Here is a 15,775-nt window from a genome sequence, read left to right as displayed (position 1 = left end):
ACTATGTTACGTAGGTCTTACTTAGGACATGGGTGCTATGTATTTTTCAGCTTTGTAACTTTTATACTTTTTAAACTATTAATTAAAAACTAATCAAAATTTCCCCATAGACTTAACATGGGCTGATGACATCACAATAGAGCCGTTAAGCAATTAGAATCCTATGGCAGGTGTTCGGGCCACCTGCCTCAACTGCCAGTCTCAGGCTTTAAGCATACAAACTGGCCCTATAAAGACTACACATCCTGTTCAACTGCTTCTCACTACAATATTTCACTGTTACCCTTTAACCCCATTAGGCAAAAGCGCCCCCTAGTGGGCCCGCCGGCGGGCCCATTATGAATATTCAAATTAGCTTGTAATTTATTCCTGCAGTCATCAATATTAATCCAAAACAACCAACTAGTCATTGTTACTAACATTCCAACTATGTGCATATGTATTTTGGGTAGCCCTAATGCAATAGTTAACTAGAATGAACTATATTCACCTAGCCTAGCATGTTGCTAATGTTTACACAGGAAGTAGCCTCCCTTTAAAACGGAGCTCTTTAAACATGTTCAAGATGTAAGTTAAGTTCAAATAAACTCAAAATAAAATTATTTACCTTCAAAATATCTGAATAATTTGTTTCAGCTGCATTGATATGTCCAAAAAGGTTGTTTATTTGCTTGCTCACGTTACAGTGAAGAACAGTAACATTTACCCTATATAAATGCAACAAGATCTTCTCTAACTCTTCCCAACCACCAAATTCAAGTTTACATACAATGGTATACATGAATCAAAAGCTAAAGATGTCCTCTTTATAATTCCAGAGTTGTTATTTGCTGTCAACTAACTAGTTTTGATAAATGACGGTCTCTTTCACCTATGGTGAGAACGCGTGTCTTGTTTACATTCGAACGTGGTCTCTAATATTACTTCCTAGTTCGCGTCAGGCTTCCCAGAAGTGATTGACGTCTTTCTTAACGAATAGTATGCCTTCTTACAAAAACATAGATGTGCCATTTACCCTGATTGGTCTAACCATGCCTTTCCAAGGATAGTGCGTCATGACAATGACCCACGTGCAGTCCATATGCGCAATTAGCGCATGTGGATTACGCAGATGGCGTAGTGAGGTTTGAGGCTTTGACGAACGCTATTTCTCTTCTTCTGACTATTTCTCGGAGCATATTGATTTTTGCATCATGGCAAGACCACGAAGTAAGACCTTGAAGGAGATTCACGCCGAGCTTTTTGATGTGGAGTCGGACTTCGACTTCGAGGAGATTTGGGACCGTGGTTCAGGCTAGGAGCAGCGTGGACTCCGAGTTAGCGGAGGGCATGGATGTCATCCTTGAAATGTAAGTGATCGTGTGTCTATCCACGTAATGTAGTTGAAGTAATGCACATTTATATATTATATTATATATGTATCCTTAGGATGTGTGCCTTTGCATAGCTGAACTTTATGGTGCATGTCACGTACGAGTGAATTCATGCTATAAGTCTCACGAAGAAAATCAGACTGTTGCATTTCGTAGTTCGTCATAAATATTTTCATGTTCTACACTGTAATGTAGTTTAAATTTTAAAAAAAATTCTTAGTATGTTAGCCTTTGCAGTGCATGTCATGTAGGAGAGAGAGAGTGAGAGAGAGAAAGAGCGAGATACTTTGGCAGCCTGTCAAATCAGCCTGTTGCATTCGTAGGCTATACTTCGTCATAAATATGTCTATGACTTCATCAAACATGCACTTGCTATGTTGGTATAGTAATCTATTATTTTTTTGTGAATGATCAATTTATTAGCTTGTACAAAATATAATTCACTACTCATGGGAACATTTACTCCACTCCTAGTACCTCTGCCACTGGTCCCTCAGCCAGCACCAGTGCACCTCAGCATTGTGCCAGAGGCCCAGCTACAGCCCCAGCCTCAACTCCATGCCCTCCTGCAGCAAGGTGTAGTGCCATGCATGGCAAGCGCCCAGACCCAGCCTCAACTCCATGCCCTCCAGCAGCAAGGCGTGGCAAGCGACCAGTTCCAGCCCCAACCTCAACGCCATGCCCTCATGCAGCAAAGCGTGGCAAGCGACCAGTTCCAGCCTCAACTCCATGCCCTCCTGCAGCAAAGCGTGGTGCCAGGCATGGCAAGCGCCCAGCTCAAGCCCCAGTGGAGAGTGACCCCCCAGTGGACATGTGGCATGATGCAGACTGGGAAGACGTGGAGCCTCCTCCTTTACAATTATTACAAATATTTGCAACTGTTCTGGCTAATGGGACTCTGGTATGGACTGTTTTCTAACACTTCTACATTTCCCCTAAAAGACAGTTTCAATACATTAGGTGGCATTTGGAGAGGTAATGATCCTCCTTATTGGTTAACTTGAAAGAAGTGTAAATATTAGCCTGAAATTAAGTAAAATGTATATTTACAAGGTCAAAACACAAAAATACCACACACACAACCTGCTATATTGGGAAAATCTTGTTTTTGGATTTTGGAGAGCTTGGAGAAGTTATGGACACTTGGAAACGCCTATATGCACCTATTAGAAATTGCTGTGTAGAACCTATGTAATTTTATGCATCTGCTTTAAATTTTGGAGTTTGCTTCCTAAGAACATGTAGATACAGGAAATATAGTGTATGACCTGCTGTTGTAACACACCATCCATGGACACACTGACAACTACAAAAATAATAGGCATTTTTTACTTTTTTGACATTTTTCTCTGTATATGATGTTCTAAAATGTAGACTTAATGAAGGAAATAAAGGTCTGGAGGTGAATGAATGTCTTGGCCCATTTGTTTTCTTCAATTTAAGCCCTTAATATCCAAAGTGCTGCATGTAAAACATTAGATAAAGAATCTTAAAGTCTTAAAGTACAAATCGTTCCAAATGAAGCTGGAATTCCTATCTGCATAATGGGGTTAAACTACTGAACTTTTTAACTGTTCAGCCATTGTAACTGTTACTTGTCATCAACTATGACTCCTACCCACTGTAGCTAGTTAGCTAAGTTAACTAAGTAACTTGGTTAGCATAGTGCTAGTTAGCATTTTTTGCAAAACTGCTAAAAATTATTAGCTAAGTTAGCTAAGTCACGTGGTTAGCATAGTTAGCATGCTAACATGTTAGCATGCTAGTTAGCAATTTTTGCAAAACTGCTGAAAATGATTAGCTAAGTTAGCTAAGTCACGTGGTTAGCATAGTTAGCATGCTAACATGTTAGCATGCTAGTTAGCATTTTTTTAAAACTGCTAAAAATGATTAGCTAAGTTAGCTAAGTCACGTGGTTAGCATAGTTAGCATGCTAACATGTTAGCATGCTAGTTAGCATTTTTTGCAAAACTGCTGAAAATGATTAGCTAAGTTAGCTAAGTCACATGGTTAGCATAGTTAGCATGTTAGCATGCTAGTTAGCATTTTTTGCAAAACTGCTAAAAATGATTAGCTAAGTTAGCTAAGTAACATGGTTAGCACAGTTAGCATGCTAGCATGTTAGCATGCTAGTTAGCATTTTTAATAAAACTGCTAAAAATGATTAGCTAAGTTAGCTAAGTCACATGGTTAGCATAGTTAGCATGCTAGCATGTTAGCATGCTAGTTAGCATTTTTTGCAAAACTGCTGCTAAAAATGATTAGCGAAGTTAGCTAAGTCACATTGTTAACATAGTTAGCATGTTAACATGCTAATTAGCATAGTTATTATAACTAATAAAAATGATTAGCTAGGTCAGCTAAGTCATATGGTTAACATAGTTAACATTTTAACATTGTTAGCATCCTAGTTAGCATAGTTACTTGGTTAACATTATTATCTTTAACATAGTTAGCATAACTACTAGCAAACATTGGAGCCATTCCAACTGTTAGTTATCGTCAACTATCTGCCTAAATAATTTAACCATTTCAATTATCAACCTATTTAACTGTTTAGTCATTCCAACTATATTAAACCTTATCTACCAAGCAAATAATTTAACCATATGAACTCATCATATTTTTGCATTTTCATGCACTGTATTTCCTTCAGGAAATGCTTTTCTAGTATTATTATTCTTCTTCTAACGCACTTAATGCAGCTTCAACCGTTTAACGTAGAAACTTCATTCAAACTATGTTACGTAGGTCTTACTTAGGACATGGGTGCTATGTATTTTTCATCTTTGTAACTTTTATACTTTTTAAACTATTAATTAAAAACTAATCAAAATTTCCCCATAGACTTAACATGGGCTGATGACATCACAATAGAGCCGTTAAGCAATTAGAATCCTATGGCAGGTGTTCGGGCCACCTGCATCAACTGCCAGTCTCAGGCTTTAAAGCATACAAACTGGCCCTATTAAGACTACACATCCTGTTCAACTGCTTCCTCTGCCAAAAACTGTTTCAAAATAAAAGTCCTCACTACAATATTTCACTGTTAAACAATTTAACCCTTTAAACTACTGAACTTTTTAACTGTTCAGCCATTGTAACTGTTACTTGTCATCAACTATGACTCCTACCCACTGTAGCTAGTTAGCTAAGTTAGCTAAGTAACATGGTTAGCATAGTTAGCATGCTAGCATGTTAGCATGCTAGTTAGCATGCTAGTTAGCATTTTTAGCAAAACTGCTAAAAATGATTAGCTAAGTTAGCTAAGTCACATGGTTAGCATAGTTAGCATGCTAACATGTTAGCATGTTAGTTAGCATTTTTTGCAAAACTGCTAAAAATGATTAGCTAAGTTAGCTAAGTCACATGGTTAGCATAGTTAGCATGCTAACATGTTAGCATGCTAGTTAGCATGTTTTGCAAAACTGCTAGAAATGATTAGCTAAGTTAGCTAAGTCACATGGTTAGCATAGTTAGCATGCTAACATTTTAGCATGCTAGTTAGCATTTTTTGCAAAACTGCTAAAAATAATTAGCTAAGTTAGCTAAGTCACATGGTTAGCATAGTTAGCATGTTAACATGCTAGTTAGCATAACTGTTAAAAATGTTTAGTGAAGTTAGCTAAGTCACATGGTTAATATAATTAGCATGTTAGCATGCTAATTAACATAGTTATCATAACTAATAACAATGATTAGCTAGGTTAGCTAAGTCATATGGTTAGCATAGTTAACATTTTAACATTGTTAGCATGCTAGTTAGCATGGTTACTTGGTTAACATTATTATCTTTGTTAACATAGTTAGCATAACTACTAGCAAACATTGGAGCCATTCCAACTGTTAGTTATCGTCAACTATCTGCCTAAATAATTTAACCATTTCAATTATCAACCTATTTAACTGTTCAGTCATTCCAACTATAGTAAACCTTATCTACCAAGCAAATAATTTAACCATATGAACTCATGATATTTTTGCGTTTTCATGCACTGTATTTCCTTCAGGAAATGCTTTTCTAGTTATATTCTAACGCATTTAATGCAGCTTCAACCGTTTAACGTAGAAACTTCATTCAAACTGCGTTGCAGAGGTCTTACTTAGGACATGGGTGCTATGTATTTTTCATCTTTGTAACTTTTATACTTTTTAAACTATTAATTAAAAACTATTAAACGTTTCCCCATAGACTTAACATTGGGCCTTTATGACATCACAGCAATTAGAATCTTGTGGCAGGTGGCCAGGCCAGGTGGCCAACTGTCAGTTTCTCAGGCTTTAAAAGCATACAGTCTCATTCTATTCACCTTATTCCGCGCGCATACATGGGGGCGCTAGCTTTGCCCACATTGTCTCCGAACTTCCGTTTGAGCAGTAGCATCCATTGCGATACATTGAGATAGCAGAGCTCTATCGAGATGACGGGCATCATATGTTATGGGTCATCCTAAAGTTAGGAACGTTTATTTAGGATTTTGGTGACTTAAGACATTTCTGTTATACACCTTTCCTATCTGAAGTTAGGAAAACACTGACTTTGGAGCGGCTGTTCTGTAATGACTTTCTAAACTAGTTACCATAGTTACCAAACAGATACGGATTTGCGAGTTTCTCCATGATACAGCGGCCACTGCCGCATATCGTCTACCCACTCCATAGGGGTGAATAGCCTTGGGTAGCGAAGTACAATTGCAAATCTGACCTCCTGATGGCATTTGTCGTTTTCCTCCCAAGATTACATTACATTACATTTGGCTGACGCATTTTTAGCCAAAGCGACTAACAACATGGTAAACAGTTTAAGTTTAGAGCAATTCTCAACAATATTAGGACAATTTAAAAAAACATTAGAGTACAGTAAGAATAAGTGCATCAGTGAGTGCTGTTTTTAACAGTTACGTGTCAGTTTAAGACGGCTGGTGAGTGCTAGGATCAGCAAGACTTGTTGTAAGTGTTGCTATGAGAGGAGATGTTCTCTAAAGAGCTGGGTCTTCAGGAGTTTTTTGAAAATGGAGAGGGATGTCCCTGCCCTTGTAGGAACTGGCAGTGTGTTCCACCAGCGAGGAACAACAGATGAGAAAAGTTTTGATTGGCCTGAGCGTACCGGAGGTAGAGCTAGACGTCGTTCGTCTGAGGAGCGCAGCGGTCTGGAGGTAGCGTATGTCTGTATGAAGGCATTCAAGTAGGTGGGAGCAGAACCGGAGACTACTTTGTAGGCAAGCGTTAGAGCCTTGAATTTGATGCGGGCCGCCATAGGTAGCCAATGTAGCTGGATGAGTAGCGGGGTAACATGTGCCCTCTTGGGTTGGTTGTAGACCAGGCGCGCCGCCGCGTTCTGGATCATCTGAAGTGGTTTCACTGCGCAGGCTGGGAGACCTGTCAGGAGGGCGTTGCAGTAGTCGAGTCGTGAGATGACTATTGCCTGAACCAGAAGTTGGGTGGCATCTTGAGTTAAGTAAGTCCTGATTTTCCGTATATTGTAGAGTGCGAAACGGCATGACCGGGCGACTGAGGCAACATGATCTGAGAAGTTTAGTTGGTTGTCGAGAACAACTCCTAGATTTCTTGCAGTCCTGGTAGGTGAAAAAGACAGAGAGTCAAATTTGATGTTGATGTCGTGGTGTATGGTAGGTTTAGCTGGGAGGACCAGCAGTTCAGTCTTTGAGAGGTTCAGCTGGAGGTGGTGTGCCTTCATCCATGTAGCTATGTCTGAGAGGCAATCCGAGATCCGTGCTGAAACCAAGGGGTCATCAGGTGGAAAGGACAGATAGAGCTGTGTGTCGTCTGCATAGCAGTGGTATGAGAAGCCATGCGAACGGATAATCTGTCCCAAGGAGGTGGTGTAGATAGCAAAGAGAAGGGGGCCCAGCACTGAGCCCTGGGGGACCCCTGTGGTGAGATGGTGAGGTGCAGATAGCTGACCAAGCCATGATACGTTAAACGAGCGTCCTGTGAGGTAGGATTCAAACCAGGAGAGAGCAGAACCGGAGATTCCCATGTTAGCGAGTATAGAGAGAAGGATGCGGTGATTAACCGTGTCAAAGGCAGCCGATAAGTCAAGCAGAATGAGTACTGATGACCGAGCGGTCGCCCTGGCTTCTTTTAAGGCTTCTGTTACAGACAGCAGAGCCGTTTCGGTAGAGTGGCCGCTTTTGAACCCAGACTGATTTGGATCCAGAAGGTTGTTCTGTGAAAGGAAGTCAGAGACCTGTTTGGAGACTGCTCGTTCAATGCCTTTGGATAAGAAAGGCAGGAGTGAGACAGGGCGGTAGTTCTCGACTTGAGCAGGGTTGAGAGAAGCTTTCTTAAGTAACGGTGTTACCCGGGCCGTTTTGAACGCTGTTGGAAATGTGCCGGAGGTTAGCGATGCATTGATCACGTGTGTGATAGCTGGTGCGATGGTCGGGCTGATGGACTGAAGTAGGCTCGTAGGTATAGGGTCCAGCGAGCATGTGGTAGGACGGCTGCATGTCAGGAGTCTAGATACTTCATTCTCGGAGAGAGGCGTGAATGCTGAAAAAGATGATCTAGCAGTCCCTAGAGGTTGTAGGAGTGCGGTATCTGAGTCCGATGCGTTGAGTGGGCATGTAGAGAATTGACCGCTGATTGCCGCCACTTTGTTTGTAAAAAATGAGGCGAGGGTATCTGCAGTAAGGCTGGATGGAGGAGGAGGCATCTGAGGGTTGAGTAGCGATTTGAAGGTTGAAAAAAGTTTGAGTGTCTGTAGCACTGTTGATTTTGTCATTGTAGAAAGCCGTCTTAGCAGCAGTGATGCTGGCTGAGAAGGAGGCCAGGAGTGTCTGGTAGTTTTTGAGGTCATCAGTTAGTTTGGATTTGTGCCATTTCCTCTCCGCGGCTCTGAGTCTGGTGCGCTGCGATCGGAGGGTATCATTTAGCCATGGATGAGAGTGTTTGGATCGAGCTGGCCTTGTGGTAAGAGGGCACAGCTCGTCTAGACACGAGCTCAGTGTGGAGCAGAGCGAGTCTGTGGCCTCATTAACCTCCAGAGAGGAGAAGGTGTTGAGTGGAGGTAGGCCGGAGGCAACCACAGAGGAAAAGTGCGTTGGAGACAGGTTCCGGATGTTGCGGCGGAACGTGACCATCGGCTGAGGAGCCGGAGGCTGTTCTGTCAGGCTGACGTTGAACCGGATGAAGAAGTGGTCAGAAAGATGGAGAGGCGTCACCGTGAGGGTGTCTGTGCTGCAGTTCCGAGTGAAGATTAAGTCAAGCTCTTTGCCAGCTTTGTGTGTCGGTGGGCTTTGAACCAGTTTGAGGTCAAAGGAGTGGATCAGGGCCAGAAAGTCCGCTGAGCCTGGGGCATCTAAGTGGATGTTGATATCGCCGAGAAGAAGAAGCGGACAGTCATGCTCAGGGATGGAGGACAGCAGAGTGTCAAGTTCATCCAAAAAGTCGCCTAGTTGGCCTGGAGGGCGGTAGATGACCAGCACGTAGAGTTTTGCTGGGGCGATCACTGTGATGGCATGGAATTCGAATGAGACATATTTGTTTGAAGGCAGTAGCGGGGTGAATTTCCATTTGTTGGAGATCAGCAGGCCCGTCCCACCTCCTCGTCCAGATGGACGAGGGGTGTGGGATAGTGTAAGGTTAGTGGAGAGTGCAGCCGGGGTGGCTGTGTTCTCTGGTTTGATCCAAGTCTCAGTGAGAGCAAGGAGTTCCAACGAAAGATGGTTGGCATAGCCAGCTATGAAATCCGTTTTGTTGACTGCGGATTGACAGTTCCACAAGCCCATGGAGAAAGAGGTTTCTGTAGGTGAGGACCGTTTAAGTTGCTGTAGGTTAAGGCGATTTCTGCCCCTTTTGGCATGATGCCGTTTTCTGCGATGGCCGGTGATAACAGATATGGTGGAATGGCACATTTTTGCCTTTGTCGGCGCCTGTGCTCGGTGAACTTGCACAGGTAAACTTGCTTGTCTTGACAGCGTCCGTCTTAAACGAGGACGGCTGAAACGAGGGCTGACGCTTACGCTGACGCTTCAGCAACAGCCTCTATTGTTATGCTGACAGGAATTGCCTGCAGCTGTCCTCGCGTCTCACTAATGATGAATCAGCGTAGACCGCCCTCTGACGTTCGCACAGCTTAGATTGTTCAAAAGGGTGTTAATTACTGTCAACTGAAAGTCCGCTCGCTCACACCGACCGAAACTCGCAGTTTCAAGTAGCCTCCTCCCTCAGCTGTTTCCAAACGCCCAGAGTCCAATTGTAAACAATTGGAGAGGATTTGCCAGTAGTAGCCTATGTGTTCTTCCTTTCTCTCTCCCAACTCACTGCAGTTGTTGTCTGATTACCTGAGAGGTGCTCCGATATTATAAGGAGCTAGTCACGTCTGATCCCGCCCTCTGACGTTCGCACAGCTTAGATTGTTCAAAAGGGTGTTAATTACTGTCAACTGAAAGTCCGCTCGCTCACACCGACCGAAACTCGCAGTTTCAAGTAGCCTCCTCCCTCAGCTGTTTCCAAACGCCCAGAGTCCAATTGTAAACAATTGGAGAGGATTTGCCAGTAGTAGCCTATGTGTTCTTCCTTTCTCTCTCCCAACTCACTGCAGTTGTTGTCTGATTACCTGAGAGGTGCTCCGATATTATAAGATAGCCTCTCTATCCTCTTCTGCTGTGTTATCCCAATGAAGCTAACTAGACGTAGCTAACCGACCGGAAGTTTAAAGACAATGTGGAATTTTAAAAAATGGGCGGGGCTGAATAAGGTGAATAAGACTACAAATCATGTTAAACTGTTTCCTCTGTCCACAACTGTTTCAAAATAAAAGTCCCCACTACAATAATTCCCTATTAAACAATTTAACCATTTAAACTGTCCACCTATTTAACTATTCAGTCATTCCAACTATATTAAACCTCATCTACCTGCAAATAATTTAACCTTTTAAACCATCCACCTATTTAACTGTTTAGTCATTCCAACTATATTAAACCTCATCTACCTAGTTCAGTCATTCCAACTATATTAAACATCATCTACCTAGCAAATAATTTAACCTTTTAAACCATCCACCTATTTAACTGTTCAGTCATTCCAACTATATTAAACCTCGTCTACCTAGTTCAGTCATTCCAACTACATTAAACCTCATCTACCTGTAAATAATTTAACCTTTTAAACTATCCACCTATTTAACTGTTCAGTCATTCCAACTATATTAAACCTCATCTACCTAGCAAATAATTTAACCTTTTAAACTATCTACCTATTTAACTGTTCAGTCATCCCAACTATATTAAACCTCATCTACCTAGTTCAGTCATTCCAACTATGTTAAACCTCATCATGTTGGTTGCCAATTAGAACATCATCTGTTTTAACAATATATTTCACACCATATGTTTTGCATTTTCATGCACTGGTAATTCCCTGGAATTGCGTTTTCTAGTTACGGTGCATGAAAATGCACTGTACTGTTCTTCCTAGGCTTCTTCTTATTACAGTGCATGAAAATGCACTGTACTGTTCTTCCTAGGCAACTTCTTCTTATTATTATTATTCCGCTTACCACTTTTTCTAGACGCAATTTCTCTTGAACAGTTTAACTTAGAAACTTCATTCAAACTTTGTAACGTAGGTCTTCAAACAGATCGGGTTGCTATCTCTTTTCAACTTTGAAACTTTTATACTTTTTAAACTATTAAAGAAAAACTTTTTAAAAATCCCCATAGACTTAACATTGCCGATTATGACATCATAATACGGCCATTAAGCAATTAGAATCCTATGGCAGGTGTTCAGGCCACCTGGATCTCAACTGCCAGTCTCAGGCTTTAAGCATACAAACTGGCCCTATTAAGACTACACATCCTGTTAAACTGCTTCCTCTGCCAAAAACTGTTTCAAAATAAAAGTCCTCACTACAATATTTCACTGTTAAACAATTTAACCCTCTAGTAAACTACTGAACTTTTTAACTGTTTAGCCATTGTAACTGTTACTTGTCATCAACTATGACTCCTACCCACTGTAGCTAGTTAGCATGGTTAGCATAGTTAGCATGCTAGCAAGTTAGCATGTTAGCATGCTAGTTAGCATTTTTAGCAAAATTACTAAAAATTATTAGCTAAGTTAGCTAAGTCACATGGTTAGCATAGTTAGCATGCTAGCATGTTAGCATGCTAGTTAACATTTTTAGCAAAACTGCTAAAAATGATTAGCTAAGTTAGCTAAGTAACATGGTTAGCGTAGTTAGCATGCTTACATGTTAGCATGCTAATTAGCATTTTTAGCAAAACTGCTAAAAATTAACATGTTAGCATGCTAGTTAGCATTTTTAACAAAATTACTAAAAATGATTAGCTAAGTTAGCTAAGTCACATGGTTAACATAGTTAGCATGCTAGCATGTTAGCATGCTAGTTAGCATTTTTAGCAAAACTGCTAAAAATGATTAGCTAGGTTAACTAAGTAACATGGTTAGCATAGTTAACATTTTTAGCAAAACTGCTAAAAATGATTAGCTAAGTTAGCTAAGTAACATGGTTAGCATAGTTAGCATGCTAACATGTTAGCATGCTAATTAGCATTTTTAGCAAAACTGCTAAAAATGATTAGCTAGGTTAACTAAGTAACATAGTTAGCATGTTAGTTAGCATAACTGCTAAAATTATTAGCTAAGTTAGCTAAGTAACATGGTTAACATAGTTAGCATGCTAACATTGTTAGCATAGTTAGCATGTTTAGTAAAACTGCTAGAAAATGTTAGTTAAGTTAGCTAAGTAACATGGTTAGCATGCTAGCACTGCTATAAAACATTAGCTAAGTAGCATGGTTAACAGAATTAAAAATCTTAGCATAACTGCTAGCAAACATTAGAGCCGTTCAAACTTTCAGTTATCGTCAAATATCTACCTATGCACAGCCATTAAACTATTTGAATATCAACATTCATTAAACTGCTAGAAAACGTTAGCTAAGTAACATGGTTAGCAGGTTAGCATTGCTAGCACTACTATAAAACATTAGCTAAGTAGCATGGTTAGCATAGTTAAAAATCTTAGCATAACTGCTAGCGAACATTAGAGCCATTCCAACTTTCATTTATCGTCAAATATCTACCTATGCACAGCCATTAAACTATTTGAATATCAACATTCATTCAACTTCCAGTCTGTCAACAACTTTTAAACTATTTACCTTCAACTTTTAAACGGTCTACTTTTAAACTATCATTAAACTATCTATTAAACTAGCTGTCTATCAACAACTTTTAAACTATCTACTGTCTATCAACAACTTTTAAACAATCTACATTCAACTTTTAAACAGTCTACTTTTAAACTATCAACTTTTATTAAGCTATGCAACCACCATGTCTATCCTAGCATCACCGTAGTAACCATCTCTTTATTATCTGTTTTAACTATACATGATATTTTACATCACAACTTTAGCATTTTCATGCACTGGTAATTCCTTGGAATTGCATTTCTAGTTCTTATTCTTCTTCTAACGCACTTAATGCAGCTTCAACCGTTTAACGTAGAAACTTCATTCAAACTATGTTACGTAGGTCTTACTTAGGACATGGGTGCTTTGTATTTTTCAGCTTTGTAACTTTTATACTTTTTAAACTATTAATTAAAAACTGTTCAAAATTTCCCCATAGACTTAACATGGGCTGATGACATCACAATAGAGCCGTTAAGCAATTAGAATCCTATGGTAGGTGTTCAGGCCACCTGCAGTCTCAGGCTTTAAGCATACAAACTGGCCCTATTAAGACTACACATCCTGTTCAACTGCTTCCTCTGCCAAAAACTGTTTCAAAATAAAAGTCCTCACTACAATATTTCACTGTTAAACAATTTAACCCTTTAAACTACTGAACTTTTCAACTGTTCAGCCATTGTAACTGTTACTTGTCATCAACTATGACTCCTACCCACTGTAGCTAGTTAGCTAAGTTAGCTAAGTAACTTGGCTAACATAGTTAGCATGCTAGCATGTTAGCATGCTAGTTAGCATGCTACTTAAGTTAGCTAAACCACATGTTAGCATAGTTAGCATGCTAGCATGCTAGTTAGCATTTTTAACAAAACTGCTAAAAATGATTAGCTAAGTTAGCTAAGTCACATGGTTAGCATAGTTAGCATGCTAACATGTTAGCATGCTAGTTAGCATTTTTAGCAAAACTGCTAAAAATGATCAGCTAAGTTCGCTAAGTCACATGGTTAGCATAGTTAACATGCTAACATATTAGCATGCTAGTTAGCATTTTTAGCAAAACTGTTAAAAATGATTAGCTAAGTTAGCTAAGTAATATGGTTAACATAGTTAGCATGTTAGCATTGCTAACATACTAGTTAGAATAACTACTAAAAATGAAAACATTAGCTAAGTTAACTAAGTTAAGTATTATCCACCTATTTAACCGTTCAATCATTCCAACTATATTAAACCTTATCTACCAAGCAAATAATTTAACCATATAAATTATCCACCTATTTAACTGTTCAGTCACTCCAACTATATTAAACCTCATCTACCTAGCAACCAATATAGTTTGTTTTTACTCTGTATGATATTTTACATCATATTTTTTGCATTTTCATGCACTGTATTTCCTTCAGGAAATGCTTTTCTAGTTCTTCTTATTCTTCTTCTTCTAACGCGTTTAATGCAGCTTCAACCGTTTAACGTAGAAACTTCATTCAAACTTTGTTACGTAGGTCTTACTTAGGACAAGAGTGCTATGTATTTTTTATCTTTGTAACTTTTATACTTTTTAAACTATTAATTAAAAACTATCAAAATGTCCCCATTGACTTAACATTGCCCTTTATGACATCACAGCAATTAGAATCCTGTGACAGGTGTTTCGGCCACCTGTTTCAACTGCCAGTCTCAGGCTTTAAGCATACAAACTGGCCCTATTAAGACTACACATCCTGTTCAACTGCTTCCTCTGCCAAAAACTGTTTCAAAATAAAAGTCCTCACTACAATATTTCACTGTTAAACAATTTAACCCTTAGCATGCTAGTTAGCATTTTTAGCAAAACTGCTAAAAATGATCAGCTAAGTTAGCTAAGTCACATGGTTAGTTAGCATGCTAGCATGTTAGCATGCTAGTTAGCATTTTTAGCAAAACTGCTAAAAATGATCAGCTAAGTTCACTTAGTCACATGGTTAGCATAATTCACATGCTAACATGTTAGCATGCTAGTTAGCATTTTTAGCAAAACTGCTAAAAATGATCAGCTAAGTTAGCTAAGTCACATGGTTAACATAGTTAACATGCTAGCATGTTAGTTAGCATTTTTAACAAAACTGCTAAAAATGATTAGCTAAGTCACATGGTTAGCATAGTTAGCATAACTACTAAAAATGAAAACATTAGCTAAGTTAAGTAACTTGGTTAACATTATTATCTTTGATAACATAGTTAGCATAACTGCTAGCAAACATTAGAGCCATTCCAACTGTCAGTTATCATCAATTATCTACCTAAATAATTTAACCATTTAAATTATCCACCTATTTAACCGTTCAATCATTCCAACAATATTAAACCTTATCTACCAAGCAAATAATTTAACTATATAAACTATCCACCTATTTAACTGTTCAGTCATTCCAACTATATTAAACCTCATCTACCTAGTTCAGTCATTCCAACTACATTAAACCTCATCTACCTAGCAAATAATTTAACCATATGAACTCATGAATTTGACGTTCAAAGGCTCTAAAACCACTGAACCGTTCGACGTCATTCAACCACTCCTACAAAGGTCTTGTAACGGAGATTTGTTCTATGTTTTTTCACATTTGTGAACTTTATACTTTTTTAGATATTTATGATAAAAGAGCAAGAAATTCTCATAGAGTTAACATTGACCGCCGTGGCGGCAACTTTTAGCATTATGACGTGACCTCCAACTGAAGGCAATCAACAGTAGCAGAGTTACCTGGAGCTGTGAACGTCTTCGGCTGCTGTGCCGTGGTCACTTTATTTGCTCGTGAAACTTTCATTCAAAGGCACATATCTGTAATTACAGACAAGGTAAGTGTTCCGGTTTTTGGTATTTGAGTCATTTATGTCGTCAAACATTATGTAACGTTCGCGTTATAATGTATGAATGTATGAAACGTATAAACTACACTAACGTTATAACGTTAGGTAACGTTAACGTTTTAACATTAGCGAAATAGGCTAGTGGACGTTAGCACTTTGCTACGTTGATTATGTAAGGAAACCCACTGTTAATCAACGTTAATATGTCGTCAACGTTACAGTGACCGGTTAGCTGTAGGTTTCGATAGATAACGACAATCAAACGTAGGCCTAATGCACTAACGTTAACGTTACATTTGTTCATTAGGCCTACTAACCAGCAGCGTTTTAACTAGAACGTTAACGTAAACCAGAGAAGTA

At 39.2% G+C, this 15,775-nt stretch overlaps 1 protein-coding gene across 1 annotated transcript in view; it reads right to left on the bottom strand.

The window, feature by feature from the left end:
* Positions 1–1,909: 1,909 nt before the first annotated feature.
* The window catches only part of LOC143111983 (neutrophil collagenase), a 36,064-nt gene continuing 22,198 nt past the window's right edge, over positions 1,910–15,775 (bottom strand). Inside the window, exon 11 of the mRNA XM_076274233.1 lies at positions 1,910–2,201. Within this exon, the coding sequence (XP_076130348.1) occupies positions 1,910–2,201 (292 nt within the window). The remainder of the gene's footprint in view (positions 2,202–15,775) is intronic.

Source organism: Alosa pseudoharengus, unplaced genomic scaffold (genome assembly GCF_046254945.1).
Source record: "Alosa pseudoharengus isolate Yale_2024_CS ecotype anadromous, Long Island Sound unplaced genomic scaffold, YU_APseudo_1.1 YU_APseudo_1.1_scf_8, whole genome shotgun sequence".
Taxonomy (NCBI): domain Eukaryota; kingdom Metazoa; phylum Chordata; class Actinopteri; order Clupeiformes; family Clupeidae; genus Alosa; species Alosa pseudoharengus.
Note: the sequence above shows the minus strand (reverse complement) of the source record. Positions and strands in the feature narration are given on the sequence as shown.